The 18,484-nt window shown below is 37.5% G+C and overlaps 1 protein-coding gene across 5 annotated transcripts in view; it reads right to left on the bottom strand.

Annotated features, from left to right (window-relative positions):
• ERC1 (ELKS/RAB6-interacting/CAST family member 1) overlaps positions 1–18,484 on the bottom strand; it is a 462,570-nt gene that overhangs the window by 239,776 nt on the left and 204,310 nt on the right. For all 5 annotated transcript variants that reach the window (XM_005865924.2, XM_005865923.2, XM_005865922.2 and 2 more), the window contains one exon: positions 2,702–2,833. In XM_005865924.2, coding sequence (XP_005865986.1) covers positions 2,702–2,833 — 132 coding nt within the window. The remainder of the gene's footprint in view (positions 1–2,701; positions 2,834–18,484) is intronic.

Genomic DNA, 18,484 nt, shown 5'->3' on the forward strand with positions numbered 1-18,484 from the left:
CGGGGGGGAAAAAAGGACACATATGTAATACCCTTTGTAATACTTTAAGCAATAAAACAATTAAAAATTTAAAAGGTTCTGTACTTTATTTTAATGAGCTATGGCTCCCAAACAATTTTATTTTGCACTTTGAGAAATCAAGAGATGCAAACATCTTCCTCCTATCAGAGGTAGTTATTTCTTCTCAGGGGCTAAATTTAGGCAAGAGACAAATAAATTCTGGACCTAAGAAAGATAATAAGAGTAATGTCCCTAGCCAGAAAAAGCTTCACTCATTTAAGGTATTTCAAATGAATACTTGATGTATACAATTAATAAACAGTGGAGTTAGAAAACACACAAAGATAAAATAAGAAAAGATGAGAGCAGGAGGCAACAACGAATGAAGTTTACACAACCCCAGAAGTACAAATATAAAAGCAGTTTCTTCATACCTTAAACCACTTAAAGCCCAAATGACTGGTCTCATGCAATATTTCACTCAACAACTTCAGATAGGCAGTGAGAAGCAGAATGGTGCAAAAAAGATAAACAGAAGAGAAAAAAAGCATGCAATTAAAAGCAAATTATATATAGCCACTTTGGGAGATAGTGTCACAGTTTCTTGCAAAGTTAAGTGTAGTCTTCCCATACAATCCAGCACCAGACTCCCAGGTATTTACCTAAATGACTTGAAAATTTATACCCATACATAAATGACATAAGTATTTATAAAAGCTTTATTCATAATTGCCCAAAATTGGAAGCAATCAAGACATTCTTCAATAGGTAAAGGAACAAGCAAATTGTGGCACATCCATATAATGGAATATAATTCAGAGATAAACCTAAGTGAGTTTTCAGGCCACAAAAAGACATGGAAGAACCTTAAATGCAGAGGGTAAATGAAAAATCTAGTCTGAAAAGTCTACATACGGTATGATTCCAACTATATGACGCTGTGGAAAAGGCAAAGCTATAGAGACAGGAAAAAGATCAGAGACTGGGAAAATGGGGGAGGAGTGATTAGGTGGAGCACAGGTGACTTTTAGGCCAGTGAAACTATTCTGTATGACACTGTAATTATGGATACATGACATTATACATTTGGTAGAACCCACAGAACTGTACAATTCAAAGAGTAAACCAAAATGTAAACTATGGACTAGTTAATAATGTATCAATACTGGCTCATCAATTTAGCAAATTTACCACACCAATGTAAGATGTTAATGATAGGGAAAACTGAGGTAAAGAAAGGAGTATCTAGCAACACTCTGTACTTTCTGCTCAAGTTTTATGTAAATTTAAAAAATTGATCTAAAAAATTATAACCAGTTTATACAACAATAGCTTTAAAAAGAACACATAACAGTAGTCTATAGTCCATAATGACATGATCTATTATTAATGGCCAAAACCTCTACATGATCTCTGATATATAAGGTTTTTAACTAACTAATGATTTCCAAAGAAGGAAGTAATCTTTACAGGAGAAAAAAAAAGGGTGAAAATAAAGGAAAGTGTGTAAAAAAGGTAAGATCAAGCTGAAAGAATATCCATTATCATTCTGAAACAATGGCTATCACCACCCCATCTCTGAAACACTCCACTACCCAAACTCTATTCAACTGTACATCAGGAAATAATTCAAATGGAAAGTGGACTAAGGCACTACAGGACATACTGTGAAAAGATCAATTTTCCCTCAGCTTTGCTAATTTCAGTCTGTCTTTATTTCTATACTTGACACTAAAGAAACTATATCCTTGTATCTAACACAGTTATGAAGGGTTCCCTTGTGGTACATACTACAATAAGTCTGCTTTGAATTGTACTCTTCTTCCTTGCTATACAACTAACTTAACTCACAAGAGCATTGGTAATCTGATCCAAGAGGTTCCCCCCGCAATTCATGTTACCCTCTCACTTGAACTTTTTATGTTTAATATTTATATTTCTCCACAAAAGAAATGGAAAAGAAATAATCGCTGAAAAATAAAATGTCATGAGTCTCTGTGTGAGGCAGGTTCAAAACCTCCAATCACACTCTCATAATGGGACTTGAGATTAGAGTCTTCACTGGTTAAAACTATTTCTTCCATTCACATCTCCCTCTTTACTTATTCTTCCCAATAAAAAGTTAAAAGCAAGGGTGAGGATCTAAAAAGGATCTAGAAAATTATATATATAAACCAGCAACAGAACTTTTAACAAGTCACCTCAATAGAACACTGATCTGGGACTCTTTAAGTGTCACAATATCTCTATCTTTCATACTTGTTATTAATCTTAACTTGTTATAGCTTTAACTGCCCTTTTGAACAAGCCAAGGTATAAAATACATGAACTATTTGCTATTTAAAATTAACATCTTTAACTCAGAAATGCTTGTGTTTTTCCATTCAATTTAAAAGCAGGATTGTGCCGGTCTTGTAACAAACAGACATGTTCCATTTCATCTTTTCAGATATATGAGCATATACTACATAACTGTATCTGAAATCAGTCCCTAATTATTAATGCAGAGACCTCTGCATTAAAACGAGTCATTCTTATATAGCTATATTTCAATTCTTATTTAAGACTAAGTACTTACACTGAGGAGTGTTTTTGAAACCATATAAACATACATTATGTGTAGTTTCCCTACACTACACTGTTTGGGTTTTACCTTTTGTTTAACCAGCTGCATTGCCAGTAACTGTATAAAATCGCAGACCTGTTTTTCAGCATTGGTCCTGGCTGATTCCTCTTGTGCTAGCACCATTTCTCGCTCTGCAGTTATCTGTACACTCTCTCTTAGTGCTTCTTCCAGCTCTTCAATTCTGTCATCCTTCTTACGGAGATTGTCCTGGAAAACGATGGAAGACTCGGTGAAGTAGACTAATTAGTTAACACAAGGAGAGCCTATGTATCAACAAGGGCTATTTGTTTATTAAATGTTCTTCCCTTCAGAAGTAAATCCAGGTAAAAACGATATCATCAGAGAGGAAAAAATAAAACAAGAGAAGAAAGAAGTAAAGGAGGTGGAATAAGTATATTAAGAGCAAAGGGTCAAGTTATTAAGCAAGAGAAACATGTGATGGACTTGATCTCCACAACAGAGTGAATAAAATTGTTGCGCTAGGCAGCATGGGTAGCAAAAGCTTAATTATGTAGAAGCACAAAGCTATTTTTGAACTACTCTCTAAACTGACCTAATGTCAGCTCTGATGAAGCGAAGTAATAAGACTCAATGTCAAACGTTCTCTTTCCCTGAAAAGTTAAGCCTAGATGAAAAAGTTAAATAAACAGCATGATCTTATAGATTATATTTTCATATAGGCAATTATTTGGCAAACTAATTTTAAAAAAGAGAAATGGAAAAAAGAGTTTTTCCTAATGAATTAAAGAAAGCCACGTTTTCTCTTAATTTTATGTAAAAAAACTGGAAGTAAAAAACCACACCCTGATATAAATGACTGGTCTGGCTAAGAATGAGTAATTTAGTTAGCTAACCAAAACCCACTGCATTAATAATCTAAACAAGTTTAAAAAGTAAATTTTGGGGAAGTAACTATGGATTTCAATCAGAAAGACAAGCAAAATCCTATAGGACTTTAAAAGATCATGTAAGACAAAACATTTTAGAATAAGAATAAATTAGCAGTTTTCAAATAGAATGAAAAACTTAACTCGTGAGGTTATTATAAGCATTTCCTCTTTAGATTCCTATAGAACCAGAATATTAATAAGAATAAAGTGCTGGATTCCAAAATGGCAATGGAATAAGTGCAAGCTACATTGACATGCTCTCAGGACCAAACTGGAATTACAACTAAACTACAGAAAAACCATCCTGAATAATCAACTGAAGACTAGCTAGAGAGAAACTGAAAACCAAGAATGGAAAGTGGAAACTGCATAGAGAATGGTAGAAAGTGCGGAGGTGCAAAAGGGCTGGCCGGGCTCCCACAGACAGCACCTGAAGTTCTGGAGGGATATCTCAACTGTGGGGGGTTCCCACTGAGAACTCTAGCATCTAAACCCCAAGCTGGGCTCCCAAGCCCAGAGCACCAGAACTGAGAAAGGTGCCCACATAACATCTGGCTGTGAAAAGCAGCAGGGTTGCTATAGCCAGGGAGAGATGGCTAGAAATGCAGGCACCCTCTAAAAGGGCCGTCACACAAAATTTCATGTGCAGCCAATCACCTTGGGCTCCAGCAGAGGGAGGGCAGAGTGGACTGGAGTTGGGTGAGCAGAAGCCAGGGTTGGAGGCTCTGGGGTTAGACCTTGAAAGGCAGACACCCTGGTTTCCTGTGCTGAGTCATTCCCTCATGCTGCAGAGGACATCTTTCTCAGACAGATCTTTGCTATCCAGGCAGTTTTTGGAGAAAAGGCAGTTGCCCCACCCTATTGGAAAACCCCTTGCCCACCCTGTGTAGTTTCTGAGGCCCATTAAGAGACTGAGAATAATGATCAGCCTGCAGGCAGAAGCAATTGCCCCACCCTGTTGGAAAACCTCTCACCCCACACTGTGGTTGAGAGGCTAATCAACACTGAATACAAACAGACTGCTGGCAGAAGCAGGTCTCTGGAGGCTTTGAGTCTTTGCCTGATATAATTCATGGCCCGGGCCTAGGAAAAGCAAACCTCGGTGCACATCTTGGTCTTTTCCAAAGGCACCCAGTCCCAGCAGAGGGAGTCACATTTTGTGGATTGCCGATAGCTCCAAACAGAGTACTCAAGGCCAGTCAGGAACAGCGCCTGACACTGACCTGCACTAGAAATTGGGAGGTGTAGCAGATCTACCTAGCATATAGACACAAATTCAAACAGGCAGCCAAAATGGGGAGAGAAAAAAAAAAGAAGACCCAAACAAAAAAACAAGAAAATTTTCCAGAAGAAGAGCTAAATGAAATGGAGATAAGAAATTTGAGATAAAGAATTCAGAATAATAATGGCAAAGATGCTCAAAAGCTTGAGAAAAGATATAGTAACTATGAAGAATGACTTAGCACTAATATAGAACACAGTGGAAGGAATACATAGCAAGTTAGGGGAAGCCAAGGATCAGATTAGTGAATTAAAAGACAGGGTAGAAAAAAAAATCACTCAATCAGAAAACCAAAAAGAAAAAAAAAATAGGTGGACCCAGTGATCCCATGTCTAGGAATATGTCCTAAGAGACCCAAAACAGTAATCAGAAAGAATGTATGCACCCCTATGTTCATAGCAGCATAATTTACAATAGCTAAGATCTGGAAACAGCCCAAGTACCCATCAGTAGATGAGTGGATGAAAAAACTGTGGTACATTTATACCATGGAATACTATGCAGCTGTAAAAAAGGACATCTTGCTTTTTGACACAGCATGGAGGGACTGGAGAGTATTATGCTAAGTGAAATAAGCCAGTCAGAGATAGACAAGTATCACATAATCTCACTCATATGTGTGGAATCTAAAGAACAAAATAAACGGTTGAACAAAATAGATCCAGAGACACAAAAGCATGTGAAATCTCAGAGGGAAGGCAGGGGAAGGTGGGGGTGAGTGGGTAGGTGGATGTGATCAACCAAAAGAATTTAAAGAATTTGAATATATATATATGCATAACCCATGGACACAGACAATAGGTGGTAGAGGCCTGGAGTAGGGTACGGGTGCGGGCTATAAGGGATCAATGGGAGAAAAGAGGGGACATATGTAATACCTTCAACAATAAAGATTTTAAATAAATAAATAAATAAATAAATAAATAAATGCTGTGTTTCCAAGGGGCATATGTTAAAAAACAAATAAATAAATAAATACTCAATATATTGCAGTAAGTTCTGCTCTTATTCTGAAGATTCTAAAGATGCCTAAAGTTTCAATATCCCAACAGCAGATGTCTGAAACACAGCACCACGCTAAGAGCTTTTAAAACTATCCCATCCCCTTTTCTATGCAAACAGTCCCTCCTGCCCCATTTTTTTTTAACATACCTACAAAAATAGTAGTGAGTAGATTTTGGTGACAGAGTTTGACACAAATTTCTAGCGACAAAACTGTTCATCTACACTATACTTAATGGTGTATTTTGGTTTGAAGGAAAAGAAAAATCTCTAATCTGTTCAATGCCTGAACTCTGAGTAGAAGTAACAGTTATCACAGCTTCTCTGAATATGTGTGAGCCAACAAAATGTCAGTTGGCAAAATACTGGACTTCAGAAACTGTGAAACACAACAGATTTGGTTTATTCTGCTCACAGGCCCAAGCTCAAGGAAGTAAAGGGCTCGTGCTGAAACCCCTGGGAAGTGCTTCTATACCACGTACAGCCCAGGGCCTGAATATGTGCTTCACAGTCTAAACTATACTTTTTTTTTTTCCAAAAAGTCCACATTCAGCAGTCTTCAAGTTAAACCATGAGGTAGTCATGCCGTTATGAGCCTATGATCTTAAACAAATCTACATAGAACCTCTGATATCCCAAATCCCTTCTATCCATAGAATATCCCATAGGTTTGAAGATTCTGAGGCATTCAGAAAATAGAAGGATGACTTATTGGAGCCAAATGTAGATACAGATTAAAGCTAAGATATGGCATGTTACACATCTTAATCTCATAAGTGTAAAAAAACCATTCCTATAGTTTATATGCATTATTGATTTGCTGCTAGCTTGGAATAAAGTCTTTTAAACTTCTTCAGCTAAATTCATTATTTGTGCTATTGAACATGACAGCCACTAGCCACATGTGGCTACTGAGTATTTAAAATGTGGCTAATCCAAATTGAGATGTACTGTAAATAACACTAAATTCCAAAGACTTAGCCCCAACAACAAAAAAGTAAAATATTTCATTAATAAGCTTCACATTAATTATATGTTGAAATGGTAACATTTTGGACATATTAGATTAAAAATACATTCATAATTATTAATGTCATCAGTTTTCTTTTAGTTTTTTTATGAAGCTACTAAAGAATTCAAAGTTATCTATGTGCTGACATTTCTACTGGACAACATTTCTAGAGCAAGAATAGTTTCTATACATGAGATATATTCATAAAAGTCTCTATAACACATCATGTTTCATAACTTTTCTTAGCTCATAACCTATTAGCACACAAATATCAGTTACTAGGTGAGAAACCGTATGGCAAACTCTGCCAAAAGCTCTAACAATCCTCAGCACTGAAAATGACTGTGGTGATAACATTAATAAAACAAATTCAAAAGCACTTACTCTTCTACGAACAGAAAAAACTGAATTGTGAATTTAAAGTGAAAAAAATTCAAGTATTTGGCAAATCACTTTAATACTTAGGATATTAAAGTTTTTTTTATTAGTTGTTTATTGTTATATAACAAGTTAACTTAAAACTTAGCAGCTTAAAACAACAGTGAACATTTTTTATCTCAGTTTCTATGAGTCAGAAACTCAAAAGCAGTTTAGCCAAACAGTTCTGGTTCCAGGGTATCTCCTGGGGTTAGAGTCAAGATGTCAGCCAGAATTCCATCCTCTGCTTCCACTTACATGGTTGGCAAGTTGGTAATAGCTCTTGGCAAGGGGCCTTTCTCTTCCTTTCTACAGGGCTGCTTGTGACAGGTCACCAGGCTTTCCTCAGAGCAAGTGATCCAAAAAAGCAAGGCAGAAGCGTCGTCTTTTATGGTCTAGCTCAGAAGTCACACACCATCACTTCTGACATTTCTACTGTTCACCAAGACTAATTCTGACACAATGTGGGAGAGGACTAACAAGGGAATGAATACCCGAAGATAAGGACGATTTTGGGCCATCTTAGAAGTTGGTTAGCATAGTACTCAAGTCTGTAGCTCCAGTACAAGGAAACTGGATTATCAAAGCAAACTGTGATTATCAAAACTGCTTCTGAGAGAAAAATATCTGTTAGGTTAACAACCTTTACCTCAAAGACACAGCTGTTATGAGATTATACTAAAATGGAACCCAATGATACCATATTTTTAAAATATATATACTATATACTAGAGGCCTGATACACGAAGATTCATGCAAGAATGGGCCTTCCTTCCCCTGGCTGCCAGCACCTGCTTCGCTCCAGCCTTCAGCCTTTGTTCCAGCCCGGAGCCACCTTTCTGACTTCGTTCAGGCCCGGAGCTGCCTTTCCACCTTCCCATGCTGCCCAGAGGCCCGAAGCGACTGGGGCGGTGCGGAATGCCTGCGTCATCGCCATGGTGATGATGCAATCGTCCTGCCCTGCCCGTTCAGTGCCTGTATATGCAAATTAAGCAGACATCTTTGTTGGGTTAATTTGCATACCCACTCCTGATTGGCTGGTGGGTGTCACGAAGGTATGGTCAATTTGCATCTTTCTCTTTTATTAGTGTAGATTTTATTGATTTCAGAGAGGAAAGGAGAGAGAGAGACAGAGATGGAAACATCAATGATGAGAGAGAATCATTGTTCGGCTGCCTCCTGCACGCCCCCTACTGGGGATTGAGCCAGCAACCCGGTCATGTGCCCTTGACCAGAATCGAATCGGGACCCTTCAGTTCCCAGGCTGATGCTGTATCCACTGAGCCAAACTAGCTAGGGCGTAACACCAAATTTTGATGGAACACAAACATACTTAAAATGTAAAAGGCAAATATTAAAGAGACTTAGCAAAATTGAGATATGGATCAGCAAATCACTGAATATGAATTCATCAAAATATGCATTCTCTTGGGAATTATTCAGAATAAAATTTGCAATTGGTTTGAGTTCTATTAAGAGATGTTTCTGTGATTATGGTAAAAATTACATTAAATTTAATTCATGAATAGCTCAGTACTAGGTATGCTCAATAAGGCCAAATATTCAAAGTTCAACTAAAAAATTATTTGGCAAATATTTAGAAAGTTATACAAGTTTATAGTAAAAAGCTATAGAAGTTTGTTAATAAGTTTAGTCTTCACAGTTTAGTGAAGTTCCTTTCTTTTGGAAATCAATCCATTTTTTAAGAAAATATGAGAATAAAATATTCATAGCCTTATTGGCCCAAATGAGTAAAGACTCTCTTTAGATTCCTGTTTCCTCATTAATTTTCATTAAAATTTATTCTACTCTTAAGGGGAAAAGGGGGGAAAGTAAAAAATTTAGCCAAAAAATGAGTCTATTTATTCTGTTTGGAGTTAATCAATGTTCTAGCACTCATTACTTCAAAGCAAAGTATTAAACTGGCAGCCTGGGGGAAAAGACTAAGTAGAAAAAAAGACTTCAATTTCATTCACCTGCTTAACTTGGACAGTTCACTCTGTTTAACCAGTTCAGGCAATCCCAAATTTAGATATGTACTGTGTGTCACAGAAACAAACTAAATAAGTATATGGAGACCGCAAAGAAACATACTCTACCATTATAAATAGTTCAGTAATCTAAATCTAAATCATTAATTAATTAAGTCATTTAAAAGCAATACCTTAAAATTTTTACTTCAACTGCTATAAATTAAGTTTGTACTCATCAAAGCTAACACAGACCAGTTTTCCTATCGCTGAATCAGGTATGGAAACCTACTTATTAATGCCAACTATACTTATTAACTGGGTCAAATGAGACCACTTCATTCACAAAGTAGAGATCAAAACAGGTTTGTGTGACTAGTTCTGGGGGGATGGCAGAGAGCGAGAGAGAGAGAAACTGGGAAGCTGCCAAAGAATTCCTCATATCCTTAAATAAAATTTCTATATTCATGAGATTAAGGCAAAAGCTGTGACAGCTGTAACTACAACTTAACTCAGGCAAATGAACAAGAAGACTGGACCCCTTAGCAAATCCCATAATACTACTCCCCTAATACATTCCTCTGAACTTTACCTCTTGACATCAGCTCTGGGAACGTTAAGCCACATACCGATGCAGCTGTAAGACTCTAGTCTCCACTGCCTTTCTTTCAAATCAAACATTCAATAAGGAATGCAAAGGAAAAAGGAAAAACAGCAAATAAAAATTAATCTTTTGTTCTCTTCAAACATCTCCCTCAAAATTAAAAGAAAAAAGGCTCAATAATACAGTAACATAAAAAAAATCACTTGATAATGACAGATCTTATTAAGCTTTTCCCTTTTCAGCAGTGGAAAGAAGGTCACTATAGAATTCCATCAATTATCCAATATCATAGCTTCCCACATTCACTCATCTCTTTCCCAACTGTGACTCAGCAATGGTTATGGAGGTCATTTATTTGGATTCATTTTAAGAGCTGCTTCCTTTGGAGTAAACACAACTTACCAGAGAGACTTCAACATATTCTAAAAGATATTCATTTTAACTGCTACCCATTATCCTTAATGTAAAGAGACAGTAATTTTTTTATTACCCTCAACCCCAATGCTTATTCTCCCCCCTCTTCCCCATCCCCCAAGTATACATACACATGCAGAAGATTTCATTAAAATCATTAAACTTGTCAGAATTCAATTACCAGCTGCTCAGATGTTTAGTGTGTTGTGGGGAGGGGAGGGCTGAAGCCACATGCATTGATGCAGTCACTTTTAAGAAAAGAAAGCTAGCCCTAGCCAGAGATAGAATTTGGTTACATATCAAGTACTTTCTGTTTTAAGAAATAATTTGAATTAAAATATTTTCTTCTCTCTTCTCTTTAATATCCCTCAAATATCTCCCCCAGTTGCAGAACTCTAATATAACCTCAATTTTAAAGATCAAAGTTAAAACAAAAGCAGATGCATTTCATTAAAGAAATGGAAACACACATATAAAATGATGCTATATAAAAAATAACTTTTACAAAGCACCTAGTACAAAAATTCCATATATACTAGCCAGATGGTTATCTTGAAAATTCTGATAGTTGGATATCAGAAACTTGGGCAAGGATATGAGGTTTACCTAATTTAGAACATGTCTCCTCTGGTTGGTATGCTTATAAAAAAAATAAGCATACATTTTCAAAGTCTTTACCAAAACCCCCCAAAATAATCTTTTACTTAAAATAATGAATTGATATGGTCCAAGAGAGGTTAACTCTTGCATTTGCATTTGAGGTCTTAGCAAAGGGGATATATACATATGTGCTTCTGCTTTCTCTTAAAAAAAAGAATCTTATTGGAGATTTTACTTTCCAGATGCAAGGGAGGAGTTTCCACAATAATACAAAGAAAAGGATTAAACCATTTCATTTCACTGAGATGAGAACATAGTACTTACAGAACACAGAATGTTACTGCCAATTTTAACTTTGATCACTATTTTATGGTGAGAATTTTTGTAATAAGCTCAAAGGATGTGGCCAAAAGTTCCCACAGAATAGGGCTAAAGTTAACTCTAGAAAATGCCTGAGCAGGCTACACATCAGTACTATCAATAAACATTGTTTTTTCCTGGCCAGTGAGCTCAGTGGTTAGAGCATCAGCCTGTGCACTGGAGAGTCAAGGGTTCGATTCCCAGTCAAGGGCACGTGCCTGGGTTGCAGGTCTGATCCCGCCTCCAGTTGGGGCGCATGAGGGAGGCAAGCAATTGATGTGTTTCTGTCACATCAGTTTCTCTCTCTACCTCCTGTGTGTCTCTCTCTCCCCTTCACCTTCCTCCCTTCCACTCTTTCTAAAAATCAATGGAAAAAATAACCTCACTCCTTGGGTGAAGATTAAAAATAAATAAAAATAGTAAATAAATTAATTAACACTGTTTCAATAAATTTCATTGGCTATCAAATGGAACTGAATTTTGACCAGAGGGAAAAGTATCTAAAGTTTATTTCAAAACTGCAGAGTTTTTAAAAGTAATTTTTCTAAATGGTAAAAAGTTGCACAGTTTGAGCTAAAAGTTTTAAAAAGTTGCATACATGACAATAATCTGGGTAGGTGCTTCACCTGCAGAAAAACAATTTTTAAGTTAATTTTAGCAACTACCCACAGGGTTGTAAAATGAGATGCTGATTTATATGTACACTTCCCCAGTGTAATCCCAACTCCATTTAATACCTGATTGAGAATAACATAAAAACCCACCCATGCCCATATTCTAGATAGAAAATTCCTGTTTGGCCAAGGAAAAAAGTAATTTAAAAGGGAAAAATTATATAAGATTAAATCTTTAAATAGGTCAAGGAGAAGGTCCGTTAAGAAGAAACCAAGTCCTGGCCGGTTTGGTTCAGTGGATAGAGTGTCAGCCTGTGGACTGAAGAGTCCCAGGTTCGATTCTGGTTAAGGGCACATGCCTGGGTTGCAGGCTCGATCCTCAGTAGGGGGTGTGCAGGAGGCAGCCAATCAATGATTCTCGCCCATGATTAATGTCTCCATCTCTCTCTCCCTTCCACTCTGAAATCAATCTATATATATAAAAGCCTAAGCAAACAGAATGACTGGAATGACTGGTTGCTATGACGTGCACTGATCAACAGGGGACAGACACTCAATGCAGGAGCTGCCCCCTGGTGGTCAGTGCACTCCCACAGCCAACCTCCCCCAGCCAGCCAACCTCCCGTGGTCTCTCCCCTCGGCCCCCGGGCTGGGATGGAGAACCAGGGGTGGGTGACAATGGACACGGCCCGTTCCCAGGGGCATCGAGTGCCAGCTCCCTCCTTGGGGTGGGCAGCCAACCTCCCGTGCCCCACCCCTCCCCCTTTTACACCCCCTCCCCAGCCAGCAGGCCCTGATCAGCCTGCTGCCTGCCCGCTGCAGTTGGCAGCGTGGCAGCAAGGAAAGGAGGAGGGGAGGAGAGGGGAACTGCGCGGTGGCGGGGCGCTGATGATGGCAGCATCGGCATCCGGCGTCCGTTCCTTCCGCACCCAGCCTGGCAACCGTCACCTCCTCTCTGGCCCGGCCCTGATCGGTCCTGATCACCGGCCAGGCCTAAGGACCCCATCCGTGCACAAATTTTGTGTACCAGACCTCTAGTAAAAATATATTTAAAGAAAAAAAAGAAGAAACTAAAATTTATTTTTACAAAAAGAAAAGCAATGGTATCTTAGAAGTATCTAGCATGTGACACATCACGTACTATTTCTAGAAAGATGTGAGAAGATCTTAATTTTTAAAAAGGTTTTCTTAAATAATTATCCCCATGACCAATGTGAAGACCAAGGATGAGTAGTGTTCATTTCAAAAAGGAAAGAGAAAACATCTTACCAAAATGAAAAAAAAAATCGTAAACAGAGTAAATCAAATCAAATTTGGAAGAAAAACACAAATGTTCTCCTAATTCTGCATCTAAGGCAATATTCATATATATAGAGTTGCTTCCCCTATCTCTATTCTATTGTTTTCACTTTCTTTGAACTTTATTCTTCACATCATTGGTCTCAGAAGACCCACAGTGTTATTTCAGCAGTGCCATTAATCTCTCTGACAGTACACTCCCTCAAGATTCAATTCAGATACTTATCTTTGTTATAAATAAAAACAAAGCACTAAACCACTATTAATATGAGCCCTGCTTTTAGTCCAGTCTACCTTGTCTTACTAAAATGTGGCTAAAACTTAGCAGTTTTGTCAAAAGACAAAGTGAGTGTTATTGCTTAAAGAATAAAAATATGTAAGGTAAATATTCCCAACTGAGGGAAAAGGACATTTCTTTTGTTAAAATATGTAAGGACCTTGAAGGGCAACCTATGAAATATTAGAGAATATTAGGATGTTAAATGTAATAACATCAAACAAAGTTTTTCTAAACTTGTAACTAAATTTTTAAATTTTATTTCTGTTATTTATAACAATAATTATAGCTATAGTTAATGAACAGCTTACCTGTGCAAAACATTGTTTAATAAAATAAAAAAAGAAAATTTAAAAATAGCCCTTAATTGATATAGGGCCAATATAAACTAGTCAAGAAGAGAATGGAAGAATTATTAAATCATGCAGGAGCAATTATAAAATAAAATAAAATTAAACATATAGGCTGAGGAACAATGGATAAGACAGTAACAAGAACAGGATACAGTTCATCAACAAAGGTTCATTTTAAACCAGAATCTTTAGGTAGTAAAAATGAAAATCTATAGGAAAAAGATTCTGCATAAGCAGAAGAACATAAATTAATTAGGAAACCTATAAACTCTATTTAAGGAACACCAACACTATCAGCTTGCCTAGAATAGAATATCTATGCTAGTTGGATATCTCACCTAAAAAGGAGGCCAGTTATACACTGTTTATGCTATTGGTTGACCCTTGTATGACACAGATTTAAACTGTGTGGGTCCACTCATATGTGGATTTTTAAAAATAAATATATTAAAAAGATGTTGGCAACTTGCAACAATTTGAAGAAACTTACTGATGAACTGCACATCCTAGAAATAAAACCCAAAAAGACTAAGAAAAAGTTAGGTATGTCATGAATGCACAGAGAGACGTAATGCACAGATGATGTAAACTTATGGTATCAATAAACACAGTATTTTCTATTCCTTTTCATTTTCTTCATAACATTTTCTTTTCTCTAGCTTATTTAATTGTAAGAATACAGTACATAATACATATACGAAATATGTGTTCATCAATTGTTTATGCTATCAGTACAGCTTCCAGTGAACAGCAGGCTATTAACAGTTAAGTTTTGGGGGTGTCAAAAGTTCTATGGGGATTTTCAACCGGTGGGAGTGTCAATGCCCCTAACTCCCACAGTGTTCAAAAGTCAACTGTACTTAAAGGGTTTGGAAAATGGGCAACTCCAAAGGCCAATCTAAGATGTTTGTGAATGAGAGTTCTTGACATCTATCAATGCAACTAAAATCAATAAACGTTTTTCTAGAGAACCAGTTATGTACAAAGTACCAAGATATGGTTCCCAAACCCAAGTACATGGGGAGAAAACACACAAAATCATTAGAAAATAATACAAGATAAAATAAGGCCTGAAATCAAAGCAGAAATAAACTCTAATGGAATTACAACAGAGGATGTGATCCTATATAATAAAAGCCTAATATGCTAAGTGTCTGGTCGTCCAGTCGGCTGTTCAACCAATCAAAGCGTAATATGCTAATGATATGCTAAGGTCACTCAACTGCTCACTATGATGTGCACCTCCACCAGGGTTCAGACACTCAATGCACAGGCATGGAAACATGGAACAGACTAATGAATCTCAGAGGGAAGGGAGGAGGGGGGAAGGCGGGTAGAGATTAACCAAAGATCTCATATGCATACTAGAGGCCTGGTGCACAGATTCGTGCACCAGTGGGGTCCCTTGGTGTGGCCTGTGGAGATCGGGCCGAAAATGGCAGTCCGACATCCCCCGAGGAGTCCCAGATTGTGAGAGAGCGCAGGACGAATCCGTGCACTGGGCCTCTGGTTTCAAATAAGAGGATTTAAGCAGGCTTCACAAAGGAAAGAGCATTTGATCTGAACCTTAAAAGATGAGTAGGCTTTCAATGAGAGATTTTCTAATCCCTAGATCAGCATCAGTCAAATCAACTACAATCATGTTTCCACAGAATTATTTGAGAGGCTCTTGTTGCTGGGATTTACCTAATTTCAGTTCTTCATAGAAGCAATTACTCTATCAATTGTACTGTAACACAACTTTTGACATATACATACACAAAAAAGGTTATAACGAGCATATTTAATGTTCACAGAAAGGGGGAGAAAACATTTCTTTGTCTCTGTATCCGCAGAGACTCAAAACTGAATTTAATTATACAGAGCTAAATTCTGTTTTAATTTTATTTTTCAATTATAATTTGCATTCAGTATTATTTTGTAGTAGTTTCAGGTGTAAAATATGGTGTTTAGGTAATCATAAACTTTACAAAGTATTCCCTCCCATATTTCCAGTACCCACCCAGCATCATATACAGTTATTACAATATTATTGACTATACTGCCTATGCCAGTGATGGCAAACCTTTTGAGCTCGGCATGTCAGCATTTTGAAAAACCCTAACTTAACTCTGGTGCTGTGTCACATATAGAAATTTTTTTGAAATTTTCAACCATAGTAAAACAAAAACTTATATTTTTGATATTTATTTTATATATTTAAATGCCATTTAACAAAGAAAAATCAACCAAAAAAATGAGTTTGCGTGTCACCTCTGACACTCATGTCATAGGTTCGCCATCACTGGCCTATGTTGTACTTTACATCCCTATAACTTTTTTGTAACTACCAATCTGTACTTCTTGATTCCTTCACCTTTTTCACCCAGTCCCCTAACCCTCGTCCCTCTGACAACCACTATTCTAGATTCCACATATAAGTGAAATCATATGGTATTTGTCTTTCTCTGACTGACTTATTTCACTTAGCATAATACCTTTAGGTCTATCCATAATGTTGCAAATGGTAAATTTTCATTCTGAAATTCCTGAGTAAGGGAAGCAAAGTTTGGCAAAACTAAATGCAGCACATCAACTGAAGAGTCACTATAATTTTTAAAAAAACACACACAAAAAACACACAGAATCACCAATATGTGTCTCATTGTTTTTAATATTCGTGTCCTATATCCATGACTATCAACTGGAATTATAAAATAGCTTAAATATGAGTATATATGGACCATGCTAGAAACACTTTAAAAAAAACATTGTATAATCAAGTCTTAAAATAGTCACATATATACCTAATAAGACATTTTAAGACCCCAAATCTTCCCTGCCCCAGCCCTGGAACCAACCACTTTTCCAAGAAATCTTGGATCATTTTAGTGGAGAAAGGTATATAGAAACCAAAATCTGGATCCCTCTTCTTTCCACTCCTCTCTCAACCACTCCCACAGATAATTGCTGTTGTTTTTTAGTTTCTAGTCTATCCTTCGTTTTCTTTTGAAAGTAAAATCATATGTTTTTACTTTCTTATACCAAGGATAGCATATTATAAATAGTCTTTTGTGCCCTCTCCCACTTGACAGAATGTCCTAGAAATCACTCCATATCAGTTCATTAGAGACTTTCCTCATTCTTCTTCTTCTTCTTTTTTTTTTATAATCCTCACCTCAGGATATGTTTTTATTGATTTGAGAGAGGCAGGGAGGGAAGGGGGTTGTGGAAAGAGAGAAAGAGAGAAGGAGAGAGATCAGTCAATTGCCCCCCCCCCCCCCCCCCCCCCCCCCCCCCAGAACCCAATGGGGGATCAAACCTGCAATTTAGGTATGTGCCCTGATCTGGAACCAAACCTGCAACCCTCTGGTGTACAGGACAACACTCCAACCAACTGAGCCACTTGGTTGGTGCCCTCATTCTTTTTAAAGCTGGCAGTCTTCAATGTGTAGATGTGTCATAGTGGATTTAAGCACCCTCCTACCTTTGGGCAATTAGGTTGTCACCAATATTCTGCAATTACCAACAATATTGCAAAAATTCTTGTGTATAGCTTGACCGGCATGGCTCAGTGGTTCAGTGTCGACCTAAGAACAAGGAAGTCACAGTTTGATTCCTGGTCAGGGCACATGCCCGGGTTTTGGGCTCGATCCGCAGTGGGGATAGTGCAAGAGGCAGCCAATCAATGATTCTCTCTCATCACTGACGTTTCTATCTCTCTCTCTATCTCTCTCCCTGTCCCTTCCTCTCTGAAATCAATAAAAAATATTTTTTTAAAAATGTTTGTGTATGTCAGATACATCTAGATGTTGGACAGCTGGGTCAGTAAGTAACGGCATATATATAATTATAAGCAACATAAAAATCACATTTGGGACTTTAATCATTTTTAAGAGAGTAAAACGGCTTCTAAAACCAAAAAATGTTGAGCCTAGATAATAAAGATTATAGTAATTGTCCAAAACACAAAGGTACAAAGAGGATACAACTTAGTGGTAATGTGATATCTTAAAGACATTAAGGCCGGGATAAACAAAAGCAGTGTTTAGAATCTGTGGGAGCGCTAGATTCAGTGCATTTAGGGGTATCATTTTCATTTCATTTGTAAGGAATCTGTTTAATCTCTTCAGAATACTTTTATATGTTGAGCCAAGAACAAAGAGCAAAGTAATTTATATCCAAACTCACTTTCTGCCAAAAGGAATACTTTTAGTTCCATTAAAGTATTCAAAAAATGGAAAATTGGAAAGAAATAGTTTTCTTTTTCAGAGCAATTTCAAGATAAAATATGGGATTTTGAATTTAAAAAACACAGTAAGCAAGGATAATAAAAGGACAAATGCTAAGTGCAACTATCATAAATAAATCCCACACATGATGTTGAACAAAAGAAGTCACAAAAGAATAAATACAATGAATCCATTTATAAAAATAAAAACATGCAATACTAACCTATACTTTTTATTTATATACTAGAGGCCCGGTGCATAAAATTTGCGCCCGGGGCAGCCCAGCCTACAACCTCTCCAATCCGGGACCCCTCGGGGGATGTCCGACTGCCGGTTTAGGCCCGATCCTGAGGATTGGGCCAAAACCGGCAGTTGGACATCGCTCTCACAATCCTGAACCGCTGGCTCCTAACTGCCCACCTGCCTGCCTGCCTGATCACCCCTAACTGCCCCCCCTGCCAGCCTGGTTGCCCCTAACTGCCTCCCCACCGTCCTGGTCACCCCTTACTGACCCCCCTGCCGGCCTGTCAACCCCAACTGCCCCCCTTGGCCG

The sequence above is a fragment of the Myotis brandtii genome, unplaced genomic scaffold (assembly GCF_000412655.1).
Source record: "Myotis brandtii unplaced genomic scaffold, ASM41265v1 scaffold216, whole genome shotgun sequence".
Lineage (NCBI taxonomy): Eukaryota > Metazoa > Chordata > Mammalia > Chiroptera > Vespertilionidae > Myotis > Myotis brandtii.